General features: G+C 39.1%; 1 protein-coding gene across 4 annotated transcripts in view; it reads right to left on the minus strand.

Annotated features, from left to right (window-relative positions):
* The window catches only part of Sfxn2 (sideroflexin 2), a 401,343-nt gene that overhangs the window by 81,112 nt on the left and 306,096 nt on the right, over positions 1–14,135 (minus strand). For all 4 annotated transcript variants that reach the window (XM_090392729.1, XM_090392730.1, XM_090392732.1 and 1 more), the window contains exon 8: positions 5,234–5,300. In XM_090392729.1, the coding sequence (XP_090248855.1) occupies positions 5,234–5,300 (67 nt within the window). The remainder of the gene's footprint in view (positions 1–5,233; positions 5,301–14,135) is intronic.

Consider the following 14,135-nt stretch of genomic DNA (forward strand, 5'->3'; position numbering starts at 1 on the left):
ACATTTGTGAATAAAGAGGAGACATCAAAACTGACCATTATGTCAGTGTGTTTGAGTGTAAGGTTTTCTATGTTGGCTTTGAAGTGGGCTGAGTTTTTTATGTTTCTTATGACCTTCCATGTTCAGATGCAATCCATCTCTTGCATACAGCTGTCTTTTGCCTTCAAACACACTCCAGATATCAACAAATTCCAGACCTCTTTTTTTGCACATTCTTGCAATCATATAATTCATTATCATTGCTCATCTACTTAACTCATAATTGTCAAAACGAGGCAGCAAACACACACACACACTATCCTCCCATTGACACTTTTCTTCTTCATGATATCTAACAATGTTCTTAAATCTTTTGCTACCCAATTTATGCTACCACTCAGGTCATTTGTACCCACCATAACTATCATCTTTTCTGCATCATGCCCTCTCTTTACTGCTAAAGCCACTCTCTCTCTATTGTTCCACCAGCCAAGCACGCCTCAGGCATACCGCTCTCCATACCCTTAATCATAGAATCACCACATATTTTACCACTCATAACTTTATTCAAGTCCAAACAAGCGTCACTCACGGCCTCATTTACTATGCTATTCAGCATGACTCTCCAGTTTCATTACTCAACACTCTTTTACTTACTCCCTCACTCTCACGATATCTTGTTCCTTCTAGACCTCTTGTGCTTTCATTCTGTTGACTCCCAATCACCTCCATGCTATTTATTACTTCATGAATCATCAAAGACTCTCCCATACTTAATCCTCTTCTAGTTACAAAAATTATTCTTATTAGATGACACCTCCAGAGAGTCCAAAGACTCATCGAGGGAGAGCAATGGTCTAAACAACTCAATCTACCAACGAACTGCAACTACACCAACGGCATCTACTGAACATCATCACAACCACTAGTATTTTCACAGACAATCACAAACATCCATGCCCATGGCGAGATTCGAAACCACAGCCATTTGGCTGGAGAGCAGATATGCTCACCATTCTTTATTAAGCAACTCTTTGCGGATGATGCAAAACTGGGAAGAATGATGATGGTTCAAGTAGATGTTGTGGCATTACAATAGGAGTTGAATATATTGTATGAGTGGACAACAGTATGGAATTGTTAATTTAATGTTGCAAAATGTAAATTTCTGAAATTTGGTAGACAACAAAAGTATACACTTAGTGAGGAAATTTTGGAGGAAGACGAGGTGACAAGAGACAGTGAGGTGGTGGTGGTGGACAAGGATCTGAAGTTCAGAAGTCACATTTCACAAGTTGTGAAGACATCACATCAGATTATGGCAATGATGAAGAGGACTTTAACTTGCAGAAATAAAGAGGTTCTGGGTATAAGGCCTTGATCACTCCTTGTGAGGATTACTATGCACAGATTTGGTCTCCTGGTTTTCATGGTGATGAGGAATATCAGAAAGGGTCCAGAACAGACTGACTATGGTCGTAACTTGTCCTTGGGATATGAGGACAGATTGAGGGAATATGATCGAGACATTTCAGTTAGTAAATGATTGTTACTGAATAAACGTAGAAGAAATTTTTCGCAAAATGGAAGAAGAGAGTAGAACAAAGGGACATTCCTGGAAGCTGTATATTTAACATGTACTTATTATTGTGAATAAGTACATGTTAAATATATGTACTTATAAGGAACAGGTTCTTTGCATGGAGTGTGGTTGGCGAGTGGAATGCATTGCCTGACATTGTGGTAATGCAGATGCACTGAATGAGTTTAAGGCATAGTTTGATGAGTTTTTTGTGTAACAGTATGTGCCTCCTATGATGAGGCTTTTGACTCCATGGAGGTTTGATGTCAATAATAATAATAATAATAAATTTACTAAAGAGAAAAACTATTTATAGTGAAGCAATGGAACCAGGTAGTGTCAAAACTGTTTTCTGACAATTCATATTCAATATGAATACATTGATAATTGAATATATTGATAACTGATAAAATAATATATGATAAAATCATATATAGATATAGATATATAATGATATAGATTCAACTAGAATCTAATTGCTATATTCTAGTGGAATCTGATTCTACATTTTTCTGATTATATATTGCCGGCCTGGTTTGCCGAGTGGTTAGTGTATCTGCTCTCCTGCCAAAAGGCTGGAGAGCAGATATGCTAACCGATTCGAATCCTGCCATGAGAATGGATGTTTCTGATTGTCTGTGAAAACACCAGTGGTGGGGGTTGGTGGTAGATGGTGTTGGTGTAGTTGCGGTTCATTGTAGTTGGTGAATAGAGTGGTGGCGACAGAGAGTTATAGAGTTAGGTGCCCTCTCTTGATGAACCTTTGGATTCCCAGGAGATGTCATGTAGTAATAATATTATTATTATTAATAATTTAAATTATTAATAATATTGTTGGGGAAAAAAAGAAGTAGACTCCACTAGAATCTGATTTTGAACCATCTGTGTAAATTTTATATAAATTTGATAAATCTAAATAAATTTGATAAAATCTATCTGAGTGTACAAGGCCCTTTTTTATCAAGATTGATACTAATACTACTTTTATCAATGTACTATAGAGCTTGAATTATATCACATAATGATGGATTGCTACCAAAGTTGCATTGTTTACACTGACTTAATCAGTTCTCTACAAGCATTGAAAAGTCTGGTGTAACACACATTTAGTGCTCTCATGGATCCAATATCTCTCACACTAGAGGTTTTGCTTGGTGTTTGCCTATGTTGGATCTCAAGTTACATCGGCATTAAGAGAAATGAAGCTGGAAACACTGCAACTAATCAGCTCATTCCCTAAAATACCATCATCCCCCCCCCCCACTCTCCCATCATGATTATGAATGGATCATATTTAGCAAACTGAGGGGCAGTTTGCTAAGTATGAACTATAATAGTGAACTGTTAAAATTAATGAAGAATACTTATGTGCAAGCATATTATCACCCTACAAAGGAAGAAATGTCTGAGATGAGTATGACCTATGTAGAGCTAAGCAAGAGCATCTTCTCTGCAAACCCTACACAGACAAGACTACCAAAGTTTTATTTCAGGTTTAATCTGTATAGCTTGTTCTTTTCATTATTCCATGATGTTTGCTGCTAGGATAGTGAGTACTGTCTTATGATCCACTTGTAATTATATTGGGAAGGGGATGGGAGAGACAGATTATGGTATTTTAGGGAATGAGCTGATTAGTTGCAGTGTTTCCAGTTTCATTTCTCTTAATGCCAATGTAACTTGAGATCCAGCATAGGCAAATATGAAGTAAACCTCTAGTGTGAGAGATATTGGATCCATTAAAGCATCGAATGTGTGTTACACCAGACTTTTCAATGCTTGTAGAGAACTGACTAAGTTAGTGTAAACAATGCAACTTTGGTAGCAATCCATCATTATGTGATATAATTCAAGCTCTATAGCATGCAGCTCAGCAGTGTAATTGCTACATTCTAGGGGAATCTGATTATATATATTATATTGTCCAGGAAGAAAGATGCAGATGCCACTAGACTCTGATTTTGAACCATCTGTGTCAGATCAGCACAAAATCAGAGTATTCCTTTGAACAACCTGTTGGTAGACAAAGAGAAGGGTGGAATGTTTTTTCCCAACTTGGCTGTGCCATATTCTACAATGCAGAAAGAGAAGCTGCATTGTAGAATATGGCACAGCCAAGGTGACAATATGTTAACAGGTACTCATGCAATATTGTCTACAGTAATGTTGAGAGCATGTATTAATTCTTTTATATGCAGTCCAAAGGGATGTATGGCAGTCTCTCATGTATTATAGAAGTTTTCTCAACATGGACAAAAATCAGGTGGGATGATCTGGAAGGGATTTTATTTTGATCATCAATTGCTAAGACAGTTCAATATGCTTTGGTGTAAAGACTAGGGACATTGTTTGGAATGCTCCAGTTGTGATTTTAATTGCTTGATGAAGAATAGGATCCAACCACTGAAGTGTGCTCCTTGGGATTCATAATTGAGCCTTGATCAGATGAGTATTCAGTAAGGACAGAGCAAAGAATGTTGGTTTACATCTCAGAAGGTAATCTATTTCTTTTTGCTTGATGTTCATAATCGAGTTGAAATTAAGTTAAATTCATTGTCCTAGCCTTAGTAAAACTAAGGCTAGGACAATGAATAATAATGAATTCTGTGCTAAGCCATACATATGGAGAATTCTACTTAGCTCCTCTGCAAATCATAGCCTCAGCAATGTCCCCTCCCATACTATTACCTGGACTTCATCAAGGCATACCCTGGTAGAACGGTGGTAGTAAGATTATTTGCTAGTTCATCTGAAAATCTCCTTATTCACCTTATGGTAGTACCAAAGTGTTACCATAAGGTGCATAAAGTCCTATACACTATATTAAGTTAGTTAATATTAAGTTATTATTAAGTTAGTTTGCAGAATAACCATTTTAAAGCTGTACTCTCAAAAAAGAGATGTTGAGTTTCTCTATGAGATCTGATATAACTCTGAAAAAACTACTCATAGTGCATGCTGGAAGAAATGGTGTGTGTGTGTGGGGGGGGAGTAAACAACATGTTTGCTCTGGAGTCAAAGCATGGTTTTTGTTACCTAAAGCTTCCTAGGTAGATTAGTTTCATTTGCCAATGAAACTCATCTACCACGTGGTGGAACACAGTACCTCAGTAGGTTTGGCCACTGCTTTCTCTGAGGAATGTAGATACTGATATCCCGACCACTCCCTATATTATTATTATAGTATCGTTATAATATATTATATTATTACATTATATATATATATATATATATATATATATGATATTATTATAATAATAATATCATATTGTTTCAATCTTAGATAGATTCTTCCAATGAAAGTGTTTAATGCTAGTTGACTGGGAGATATACATTGTATGTTCCAAGGGCTACTAATGGGCCAGCCAATGTGAGGGTACAGATTGATTTGGTTGTGCAGCCTATCCAAACTTCAGCAGAGTTTAGCATACTCTACAGTGAGCTTCAGTGAGGTCTCACTGTAGCCAAGAATAATGGCATGGGGACAGTTTCTAGGAATAAAGTTCAGAATTTGAAAATGCTAGTGGAATTTTGTTCTGACTATCTCAAGTAGAATGTCTTCAAACTCTCTCTCCCATTAAGCCAAATGAGGATGATGATGATGATATGCTTTAGTTAATTAAAAAATCTTAAGATAGTACAAAATTTGTAATACTATTAACTAACACTTACTCATGCCAGGAGCTGCCATAGTAATTCGAGAGATAACAACCTGTGTAATTCCTTTAGCTGCTGCTATCTAATTAAAAAAAAAAAAAAACCTATTATATCAATGAAGGATAGATATACTCCACAAGGAAAATATACAGCACTGTAGGTATTATTCAATATGCAATCCTCTTATTCTTCTTTTAGAACTTTTTTGCAACTTTCAACTCTTAAGCAGGTTAGTTAAATTTGATCCACCTGTTTCTGTAGGGTTTTCATGAATTATTTCATGCATTTCAAGAAAATTAACAAAGTTAAAAAATGAAAATAGACTTTGATACGTGTTACAATAATCCTACCAAAAGAACCTGAAAAAGTTTTCAGGAGAGTTACCCAGGTATTAAGATTAATATTATATTATTATTATGCGACACCTCTAGGGAGTCCAAAGACTCATTGAGGGAGAGTGTGCAAACAGCATCGAATGATTGAACCCCTTCCATCTACTAACCATGCTCAAACTTGCTTAACATTTTGTGAGTCATTAGTAGCAGAGGCTCTACCAATCGACCAACCTTTATATATATATATATATATATAAAATAGTACTTCTGATGATATTATGTTGGACCACAAAAAAAAAAAAAATATATAGTAATCACTAGGTAGAGTAAGTTAAACATTGGCCACTGTGTGGGTAGCAGCAAGAAAAGTAAATTTTATATTTAAATGTGTGCTGATATTGCCTAAACTGTAGACTAAGTATTACTGTGAAATATTTGAGTGTGGATCGTGGTGTTTAGATAAATTTATTGTGATGACTTACTTGACTTATCTAGGTGCCGTCAATCTGGGGTGGGGGGTGGGGGGGGCTTTTGGCCTCAAGCACAACATGACACCACTGGGCACGGTCCTCTGCGACTATCCTCCACGTTCCAGTCTCCAGCCAGACAGCCTGCAGATCCTCCTCCTCCTGGTCCGTCCATCCCCCTCCTCTGTCTCCCTGGCAGCCTCCCTGATCAGGGTCGGGACTCTCACACTTGTCTCACAGTCCTTTCGGGGTCCATATGGTACAGGTGCCCCAGCCACTGAAGAAGCTGGGCTCACAGCTCCATCAAGACATCTGCTGAATTGTACAAAGCATGTATGGCAGCGCTAGACCGCCTCCTCCAAACTCCGTCTACCATGACCCCTCCATAGATTCATCGTAGCATCTTATTCTCAAATACTCTCAGGTGGTCGGCTTGCCTCATTGTGAGAGTCCACGCTTTGGCACCATAGAGGAGACCAGATCTGATCAAAGTCATGCAGAGTCCCACCTTTGTAGTCCAAGACAGTAGACGTGAGGCGAAAAGGGGGGAACACTTGGTAGTAGGCCACATTCACCCAACTCTGGACGTCAGCTTCGACTTTGTTGTCTTCGGTCCCAATAGATCCCTGGTACCTGAATTCTGTCACCCTCTCAAACTGAGCAGCTCCCTCTAGATCTTGAACAGCATGGCGACTCATGAAAAGGTACTTCGTCTTCTTGGCATTTATCTTCCGGCCAACGTCTTCCGCAGCTTCCTCAATAGTAGTAACCAATGCCACTGTATCATCCCATTGGTGCACCTTGACATTCAGGTCATCTGCGTAGTCAAGAATCCTGACCTGTATCCCCATGTCGACTCGACCCCGCCACCTGCTGTATGTTTCTTTTTGCAGCACTAGATTGAAGAGAATCGGAGAAAGCCCATCACCTTGCTTCACACTGGTCTGTACTTGAAACGGGTCTGACATTTCACTTTCTGCTTTCACTCTTGCTCTCGAACCAGCTACACACACACACACACACACACACACGCACGCACACACGCACACACACACCTGCACCATTTTTAAGAGTTTTCGAGGAATTTCCAGCTCTTCTAACACCTGCCACATTTTTGGGCATATAATTGAGTCATAGGCTTTAGAAAAGTCTATGAAAATATTATGGACTTCCCGGTTATATTCCCAGCACTTTTCAAAAACTTGGCGCTGTGTGAAGAGTTGGTCTATTGTAGAACAGTTCCCCCTAAAACACGTCTGGTAATCACCAAGGCACTCTTCTGCATATGGTGTGAGGCGTATTAGCATGATATTAGACAGCACCTAATAGCCAGTGGTCAACAGTGAGAGGTATCTCCAGCTCTGGGCCTGGCTCCCACTGAAGAGACCTCAATAAAGGTCGAAACTAGTCTGGGTAGATGGCCAATCCCTTTAATGCATAACAGTATACATATCCACATAGGAAATGTGTTTTGCATTATGGGAGATACTGGGTTAGAAGTGCCTGGTAGCTTGCTCCACCTTTGCCACGAGTTGCCTTGGTGTTGCACTACTTACTGGATAAGATAGTACAACACTATATTTAGTCCTGAAGATATTTTCAGGCGCAAACTTTGTTTGCTCTCACTGGGATAAAGGATTAAACTAAATCTATTATAGTCTAACCTAGTGATAAATAAATTTTCAACATCTTTCTCTAAATCCAGAGTAATTTTTAAAAAAAGGTGATAAACCTTTTGGCAACTCCCATAGGCACAGATGACTTGCTACTGCTTCTGCCTGGTATCTCCAGCTCTGGGCCTGGCTCCCACTGAAGAGACCTCAATAAAGGTCGAAACTAGTCTGGGTAGATGGCCAATCCCTTTAATGCATAACAGTATAACAGTATACATATCCACATAGGAAATGTGTTTTGCATTATGGGAGATACTGGGTTAGAAGTGCCTGGTAGCTTGCTCCACCTTTGCCACGAGTTGCCTTGGTGTTGCACTACTTACTGGATAAGATAGTACAACACTATATTTAGTCCTGAAGATATTTTCAGGCGCAAACTTTGTTTGCTCTCACTGGGATAAAGGATTAAACTAAATCTATTATTTAGATGCCCCTATAGTTGCCGCATTGAGACATCTCCTTTCTTATATACAGGAGTGATCAGTGCCTCCTTCCATTCATCTGGCTGACATTCCTCCCGCCATAGCAGCAAGATGAGCCGGTGCAGCTGCTCCAGCAGGACATCCTCACCATTCTTCAGAAGCTCTGCAGGAATGCAGTCCACTGCTGGAGCCTTATTATTTTTCAGCATGCATGAGTAATCTCACTAAACATCAGCTCTTCAATATATAGTTCAGCAGTTTGGTAAGGAGTATGGTTCTCCAGTATTGACATTCCAACATTGATGTTCAGCAAGTTCTCAAAATATCTATGCTACTGAGCGAGCATCTTTTGAGTTTGTTAGAAGATTTCCACCCTCATCTCTTATGGTTGCCGCTTGTGTCTGGGCACCTTGCATAGCTTTAATCGTCCGTTACATTTCCTGCCCATTATTTGCCACCCTATTACTCTCTATGCTGACCACCTTCTCATTAAGATATTTCCACTTTTCCCTAAGTAGACATATATTCGCTTCGTTTGCTACAGCTTCCTCACATTCTCTATTAAACCATGCCTTTCTTCTCTTTATCTTTCCCACAGTCCTCAAGGCAGCAGACGCGACCATATTTTTGATGGTGTCCCACATCCTATCCAGATCACCCCCCCCCCCTCCTATAGCTCCTCAAAGCAGTTCTGCAGCTCTAACTGGAAAGTCTGCTGCCTTCTGTCGTTTTCAACTTGTCCAGGTCCCATACAGGTCATGTGGTAAGACACAAAGGCTTCTGGACCGAATTCTGTGCCTAAAATCGTAGGTTAAGGTAGTGATCACTATCTCTGTCTGCTCCTCTAAAAACTCCTCACATCTGAGATGGAGCTGTGGTGATGCTGATACACTAGTACATGGTCTATTGGTTAGCTGTTCTACCATCCAGCAATCTCCAGGTCTGTTTGTGGACGTCTTTGTGTGCAAACATAGTGCTCTTTATAAAGCATCCTGTGGCTGAGGCAAAACTCACCAGTCGGATCCCATTATCGTTGCACTCCTCATGTAGACTCTCATTTCCTATGAAAGGGCACCATGCACGCTCTCTCCCCAGCTTCGCACTGAAATCTCCCACCACTAGCTTGACGTCATAAGATGGTAGATTAACACAAGTGTGCTCAAGCACCTCATAGAAACAATCTTTGGCTTCCGCTGAGCTCTCTTCCATAGGCGCATAACAGTTCACAATAGAGACATTTTGAAAAACGTCCCTTAACTCTCATAGTGCACAGCCAATTGTTCACAGGTTTAAAATCTAAAATATTACACAGAAATTTATCACTAACTAAATACAGTTCCGAGGACTCTTCGTTCTCTGTTGTAACCACTGTAGAATAGCGTGTACCCCCCACCCCTGATTAAGGGTTGAGCCATGGTCTGGCCAACGCGCCTCCTGTACAGCACAAAGTCCAATTTTATACTGTCATAAGACATTTGTCACATTAAAAAGAGCACCTTCTTTCATCGAACTATATATATTCCAGGTCCCAAAATGATTAGAAATCATCATTGCAAAGGCATCCGAGTTCCGAGGCTTCTGTGGTACTTGTTTCGTAACCAGAGGCTTTTTACAGGAAGGGTGGTTGGCCCCCTCACTAACCCTCCCCATTTTAGGTGATACTGTTATTAGATGATATTATCATAAATTCATTCTTTTTGTTAACACACTAATACAACATGGCAGCGAAAGACATACATTGTGTAGGACAGTGTGGAAGACAAAGTAAATAGTGTGGATTTCTCAAAAATGGTATGGCGCTGTGAATGTAACATGCACGCATGGGAAGATGTTGTGGATATTTATGTAGGCTAAATAATAGAAAAGAACAAGAGTGCACATGTAGTAAATGCGATATTCTGATGGACCATGAGGCTTGCGTAAATATGAGTAGGGAACATGGCATCGCAACTGACATGGCAGTAGAAGATTGTGCAAATATTCAGAGAGTGTGTGGAAGTAAGAGTAAGAAAAAACTTTTGATTGATGATAAAGCAGACAATAATGATGTTGAAAAAAAAATTGGAATTAATGATAAGGTGGCGAGTGGGTTGAAGGTAAACAAGTGTATGTGACAGGCGATAAAACGTAGAGAGAGAGAGTGAATGACCAAAAAAAAGGGATGCAAGATTTGAAAGCTGAGTTAGTGAAGATGAGGTGGATGCGGAGTGAAATGAAGAGAATTGGAGATATACATGGAAGAGTGAAGAAGACAAAAACAAATCATGGCAGTGTGAGAAAGGTAACAAAAGACCCACAACCGGCTTTGTATGGCAATTTGATTATTAGAGGTGTGGTAAATGAGAAGATGCACAAGGTTTGAATTTGCTGTGAAATAAAATGAACAGAATGACTGAGGTGTTGGATATAAGGAGTAAGTGAGCAAAGGAGTTGGTAGTGGTAGTAGGGACATATGACTTGACCGGAACAAGGAGAATGTAAGATTGGATATCAGAAGGTTGTATGACAGTGATGAAATGAGGCAGAGAACTAGAATTATGAATGATATGTTAGCAGAAATGTGTGAAGAGTGCAGTTTGTTAATGTGCAGAATGAGTTTCAAGGAAGAACTTGACTGTATAATAGTGATGGACTGCATTTGAATGGTTTTGGTGTGAGCCATTTGGAGAGACTGTTGCTGGAAGGGAGAGTAATGAGTGCAGAGAATCTTACACTGCAGGTAAAGAAGCAAGGTAAAGAGTAGGAGAGTAAGGAAGGAAGCAGTGATTGAAGTGGTGCTAATGAATGAAGAAGTGGAATCATGAGTGTGGAGAAGAAGAGAACAGGTGTGTAAGGGAAACAGGGAGAATCAGGGTGGACATGGGACCACAGCATGAGAAAGGTTTACATTCCAAGAGAATGTGAATGCATGTGTAGACAAAAAGGGAAGGGGATAACCTCGGATGTATGGAAAACACATAGATTTAAAGAAGGTTCTGAGATGAGTAATGAGAAAAAAGAAATTATTTTTTTGAATTTTTGTGGGACAACTACTTCAGGCAGTATGAAACAGAGGGCATACAAAGAATAAGAGTCTTGAATTTCATCATTACATCAGAGGATGTTATTATAAACGAGGTGTTGAATCTCCCTCCAGTTGGTGAGAGTGACCATGAAGTGATTACCTGGGTGGTTGCCAACCATGTGAGGACTTCCATGAGGAAAGGATATATGCGAAACTACAAGACTTATGATTATGAGAATCTCAGGAGACAGACTGCAGCTGTAGCATGGAATGAGGAATTGGATGGAAAGGAGATCAATGCTGCCCAGATGATATTCAAGAACTATCTAGTAGAAGCAATGTCTGAATGTATTCCAAAGTTCAGAAGATTAAATAAGGTAAGTTATATAAAGTAAGGTAATTTTGTGTATATTTTTATGTGTTTACATGGTTATATAATCTACAAAGTATGTAGATTTAGATTATGCTAATTCATATTTGGTAATAACTATTTTCAATACAATAAATCAGAATTGAAAATCATTCAACACATTTACTTTGATTATTCTAATTTTTTTGATTTAGAAGTGTAGAAGCAATGTCTAAATGTATTCCTAAGTTCAGAAGGTTAAATATAGTAGGTGTAAAGTGGATGAATGAAGAGATTAAGATGCAATATAGAGAAAAAAGGCAGTATGGAGACAACATAAGAGGGGTAATAACCAATTCTATGAGGAATACAAAGAACAAGCAATCAGAGTGAATTGGTTGGGAAGTACAGCAAAAGTTGAGTATGAGCAGCAATTAGCTAATGAAGTCAAAAAATCCCATCGAGTTTTCTTTCAATACATATCTAGCAAAAGCAAGAACGATTATTGTAGGATGGCATCGATTGGAGAAAATGGTATAAAGACAACTTCTGCAGAGGATATGGTTGAGATATTTAATAAACAGTTCATAAAGGTCTTTTATCCTTGTGAATGTGACATCATGGACAGAAAGAGAGCATTGTATGGTGAGTAGGAGGAACTGATATGAGTGAGGAAGAGGTATATAAGGAATTAAGCAAATTTGATATTAATATGGCTGTGGGATTTGATGACATATTATTATTATTAACATCTGACCACCATGGAGTCAGAGACTCATTGTGGGAGGGACAGACTATTGTACACAATGCTCATTCACCGTGCTTTAAACTGATTCAATGTGTCTATATTCACAACACACTAAGGCAATGCATTTCACTCACCAACCACTCTCCATGCAAAGAACCCGCTCCTCACTCCTCTGCTCACACCCTCCTTATACAGTTTCTGGCAATGGCCTCTTCTACCGCTCCTCTCCCATTATATGAAAATTCGCTTCTATGTCAACCTGATAACAGCCCCGGACTAGCTTATATGTCTGAATCATATCCTCCTCTTCCTTCTATTCATGAGACTTTGCTGTTTAAATTCTCTCAATTGTACTCCACATTCCAAAGACCACTGACCACCTTTGTGAATCTTCTCTGGACCCTTTCCAGCACATCCTCATCACCATCAAAACCTAGCCACCAAATCTGCACGATAATCCATATGAGGCCTGATTAAGGCCTTATACAATGCATCTCTCTATCTCTATGTCTGCATGTCAGAGTCCTCTGTATCATTGCCATTATCCGATGTGACATCTTCATAACTTTTGCAATGTGGCCCCTGAATTTCAGGTCCTTGTCCACCATCACTCCTAGATCTCTTATCTCCTCCACTTCCTTTAAAGTATCCCCACCAAGTGTATACTTTTCATACCATCGTTATTTACCAAATCTCAAAACCTTACACTTTGCAACATTGAACTGACAGTTACACTTACCTGTCCATTCATGCAATCTACTCATCTCCTCTTGCAAGGCCACAATATCCGCTTGACTCTGCATTGCTCTCCTCAGTTTTGCATTATCTGCAAACGGCTAGATATCACTAGTTAAACCCTTCCCAATATCATTAACATACAAATTGAACAACAATGGCCCCAAAACTGACCCCTGCAGCACACCACTAGTGAACTTTCTCTTTTGGGATAACGCATCCCTCATATACAACTTTCTGATACCTATCTGACAGCCAGTCACTGATTCAACTCAGAAGTCTGTTATCCAATCCCATCTGTTTCAATTTATTTAACAGCTTGTTGTATAGCAGTCTATCAAAAGCTTTTGTAAAATCCAAGTACACCACTGTATATGCATCTGCCTTGTCCAAAGTATTTGTCACCTTGTTATAATAGATAAGCAAGTTAATGAAACATGATCGTCCTTTTACAAACCCATGCTGATAACCACAGTCCTGCTGTTATCAACCCATTTTTGTATCCTACTTCTCATCAATCTCTCCAGTGCCTTCACCACAACTCCAGATATACAGACTGGCCTATAATTTGAAGCTATAGCCCTATCCCCATCTTTATGCAGTGGAACAATTTTACCCTCCTTCCACTCCCTTGGAACCTGTGCTGTTGCAAGACTTTTATTAAACAGGCATGCCAATGCTACTGCCAATTCCCAGGAACATTCCCTTAAGATGAATGGTGATATGTCATGAAATCCTATTGCCTTATTGACATCAAGTTTATTTATTTTCTCAAATACCACCTGCTCGCTCACAATTAAGCCTTCTTCTCCTATCTCCTCTACACTTAAGTTCCTCATGATTCCACCCTGATCAGAATGAAACACACTTATAAATTGATCACTGAATACCTCAACAATGTCTTCTGCAGCAGTTAACATTTTAATTTTCATCCAATAACATAATCTTACCATGATCATTCTTCCTTCTACTAACCACATATTTAAAACTCTCTAGGATTTTTTTTTTGCCTGATTTGCCAATTTCTGCTCATACTGTACTCTTTTTTTCCCCTACTAACTGAGTTACCATGCTGGCTTGTTCTTTATACTCTTCGTGTAACTGATTATTACCATTATTCATCTTGTACTTTTCCAAGTAACTTCTATTTTGAGATTTCATGTCAGAGTCTTAACCCCCCTCAT

This window comes from Typopeltis vanoorti, chromosome 5 (assembly GCF_054136105.1).
Source record: "Typopeltis vanoorti isolate ZY-2024b chromosome 5, IOZ_Tvanoo_1.0, whole genome shotgun sequence".
Lineage (NCBI taxonomy): Eukaryota > Metazoa > Arthropoda > Arachnida > Uropygi > Thelyphonidae > Typopeltis > Typopeltis vanoorti.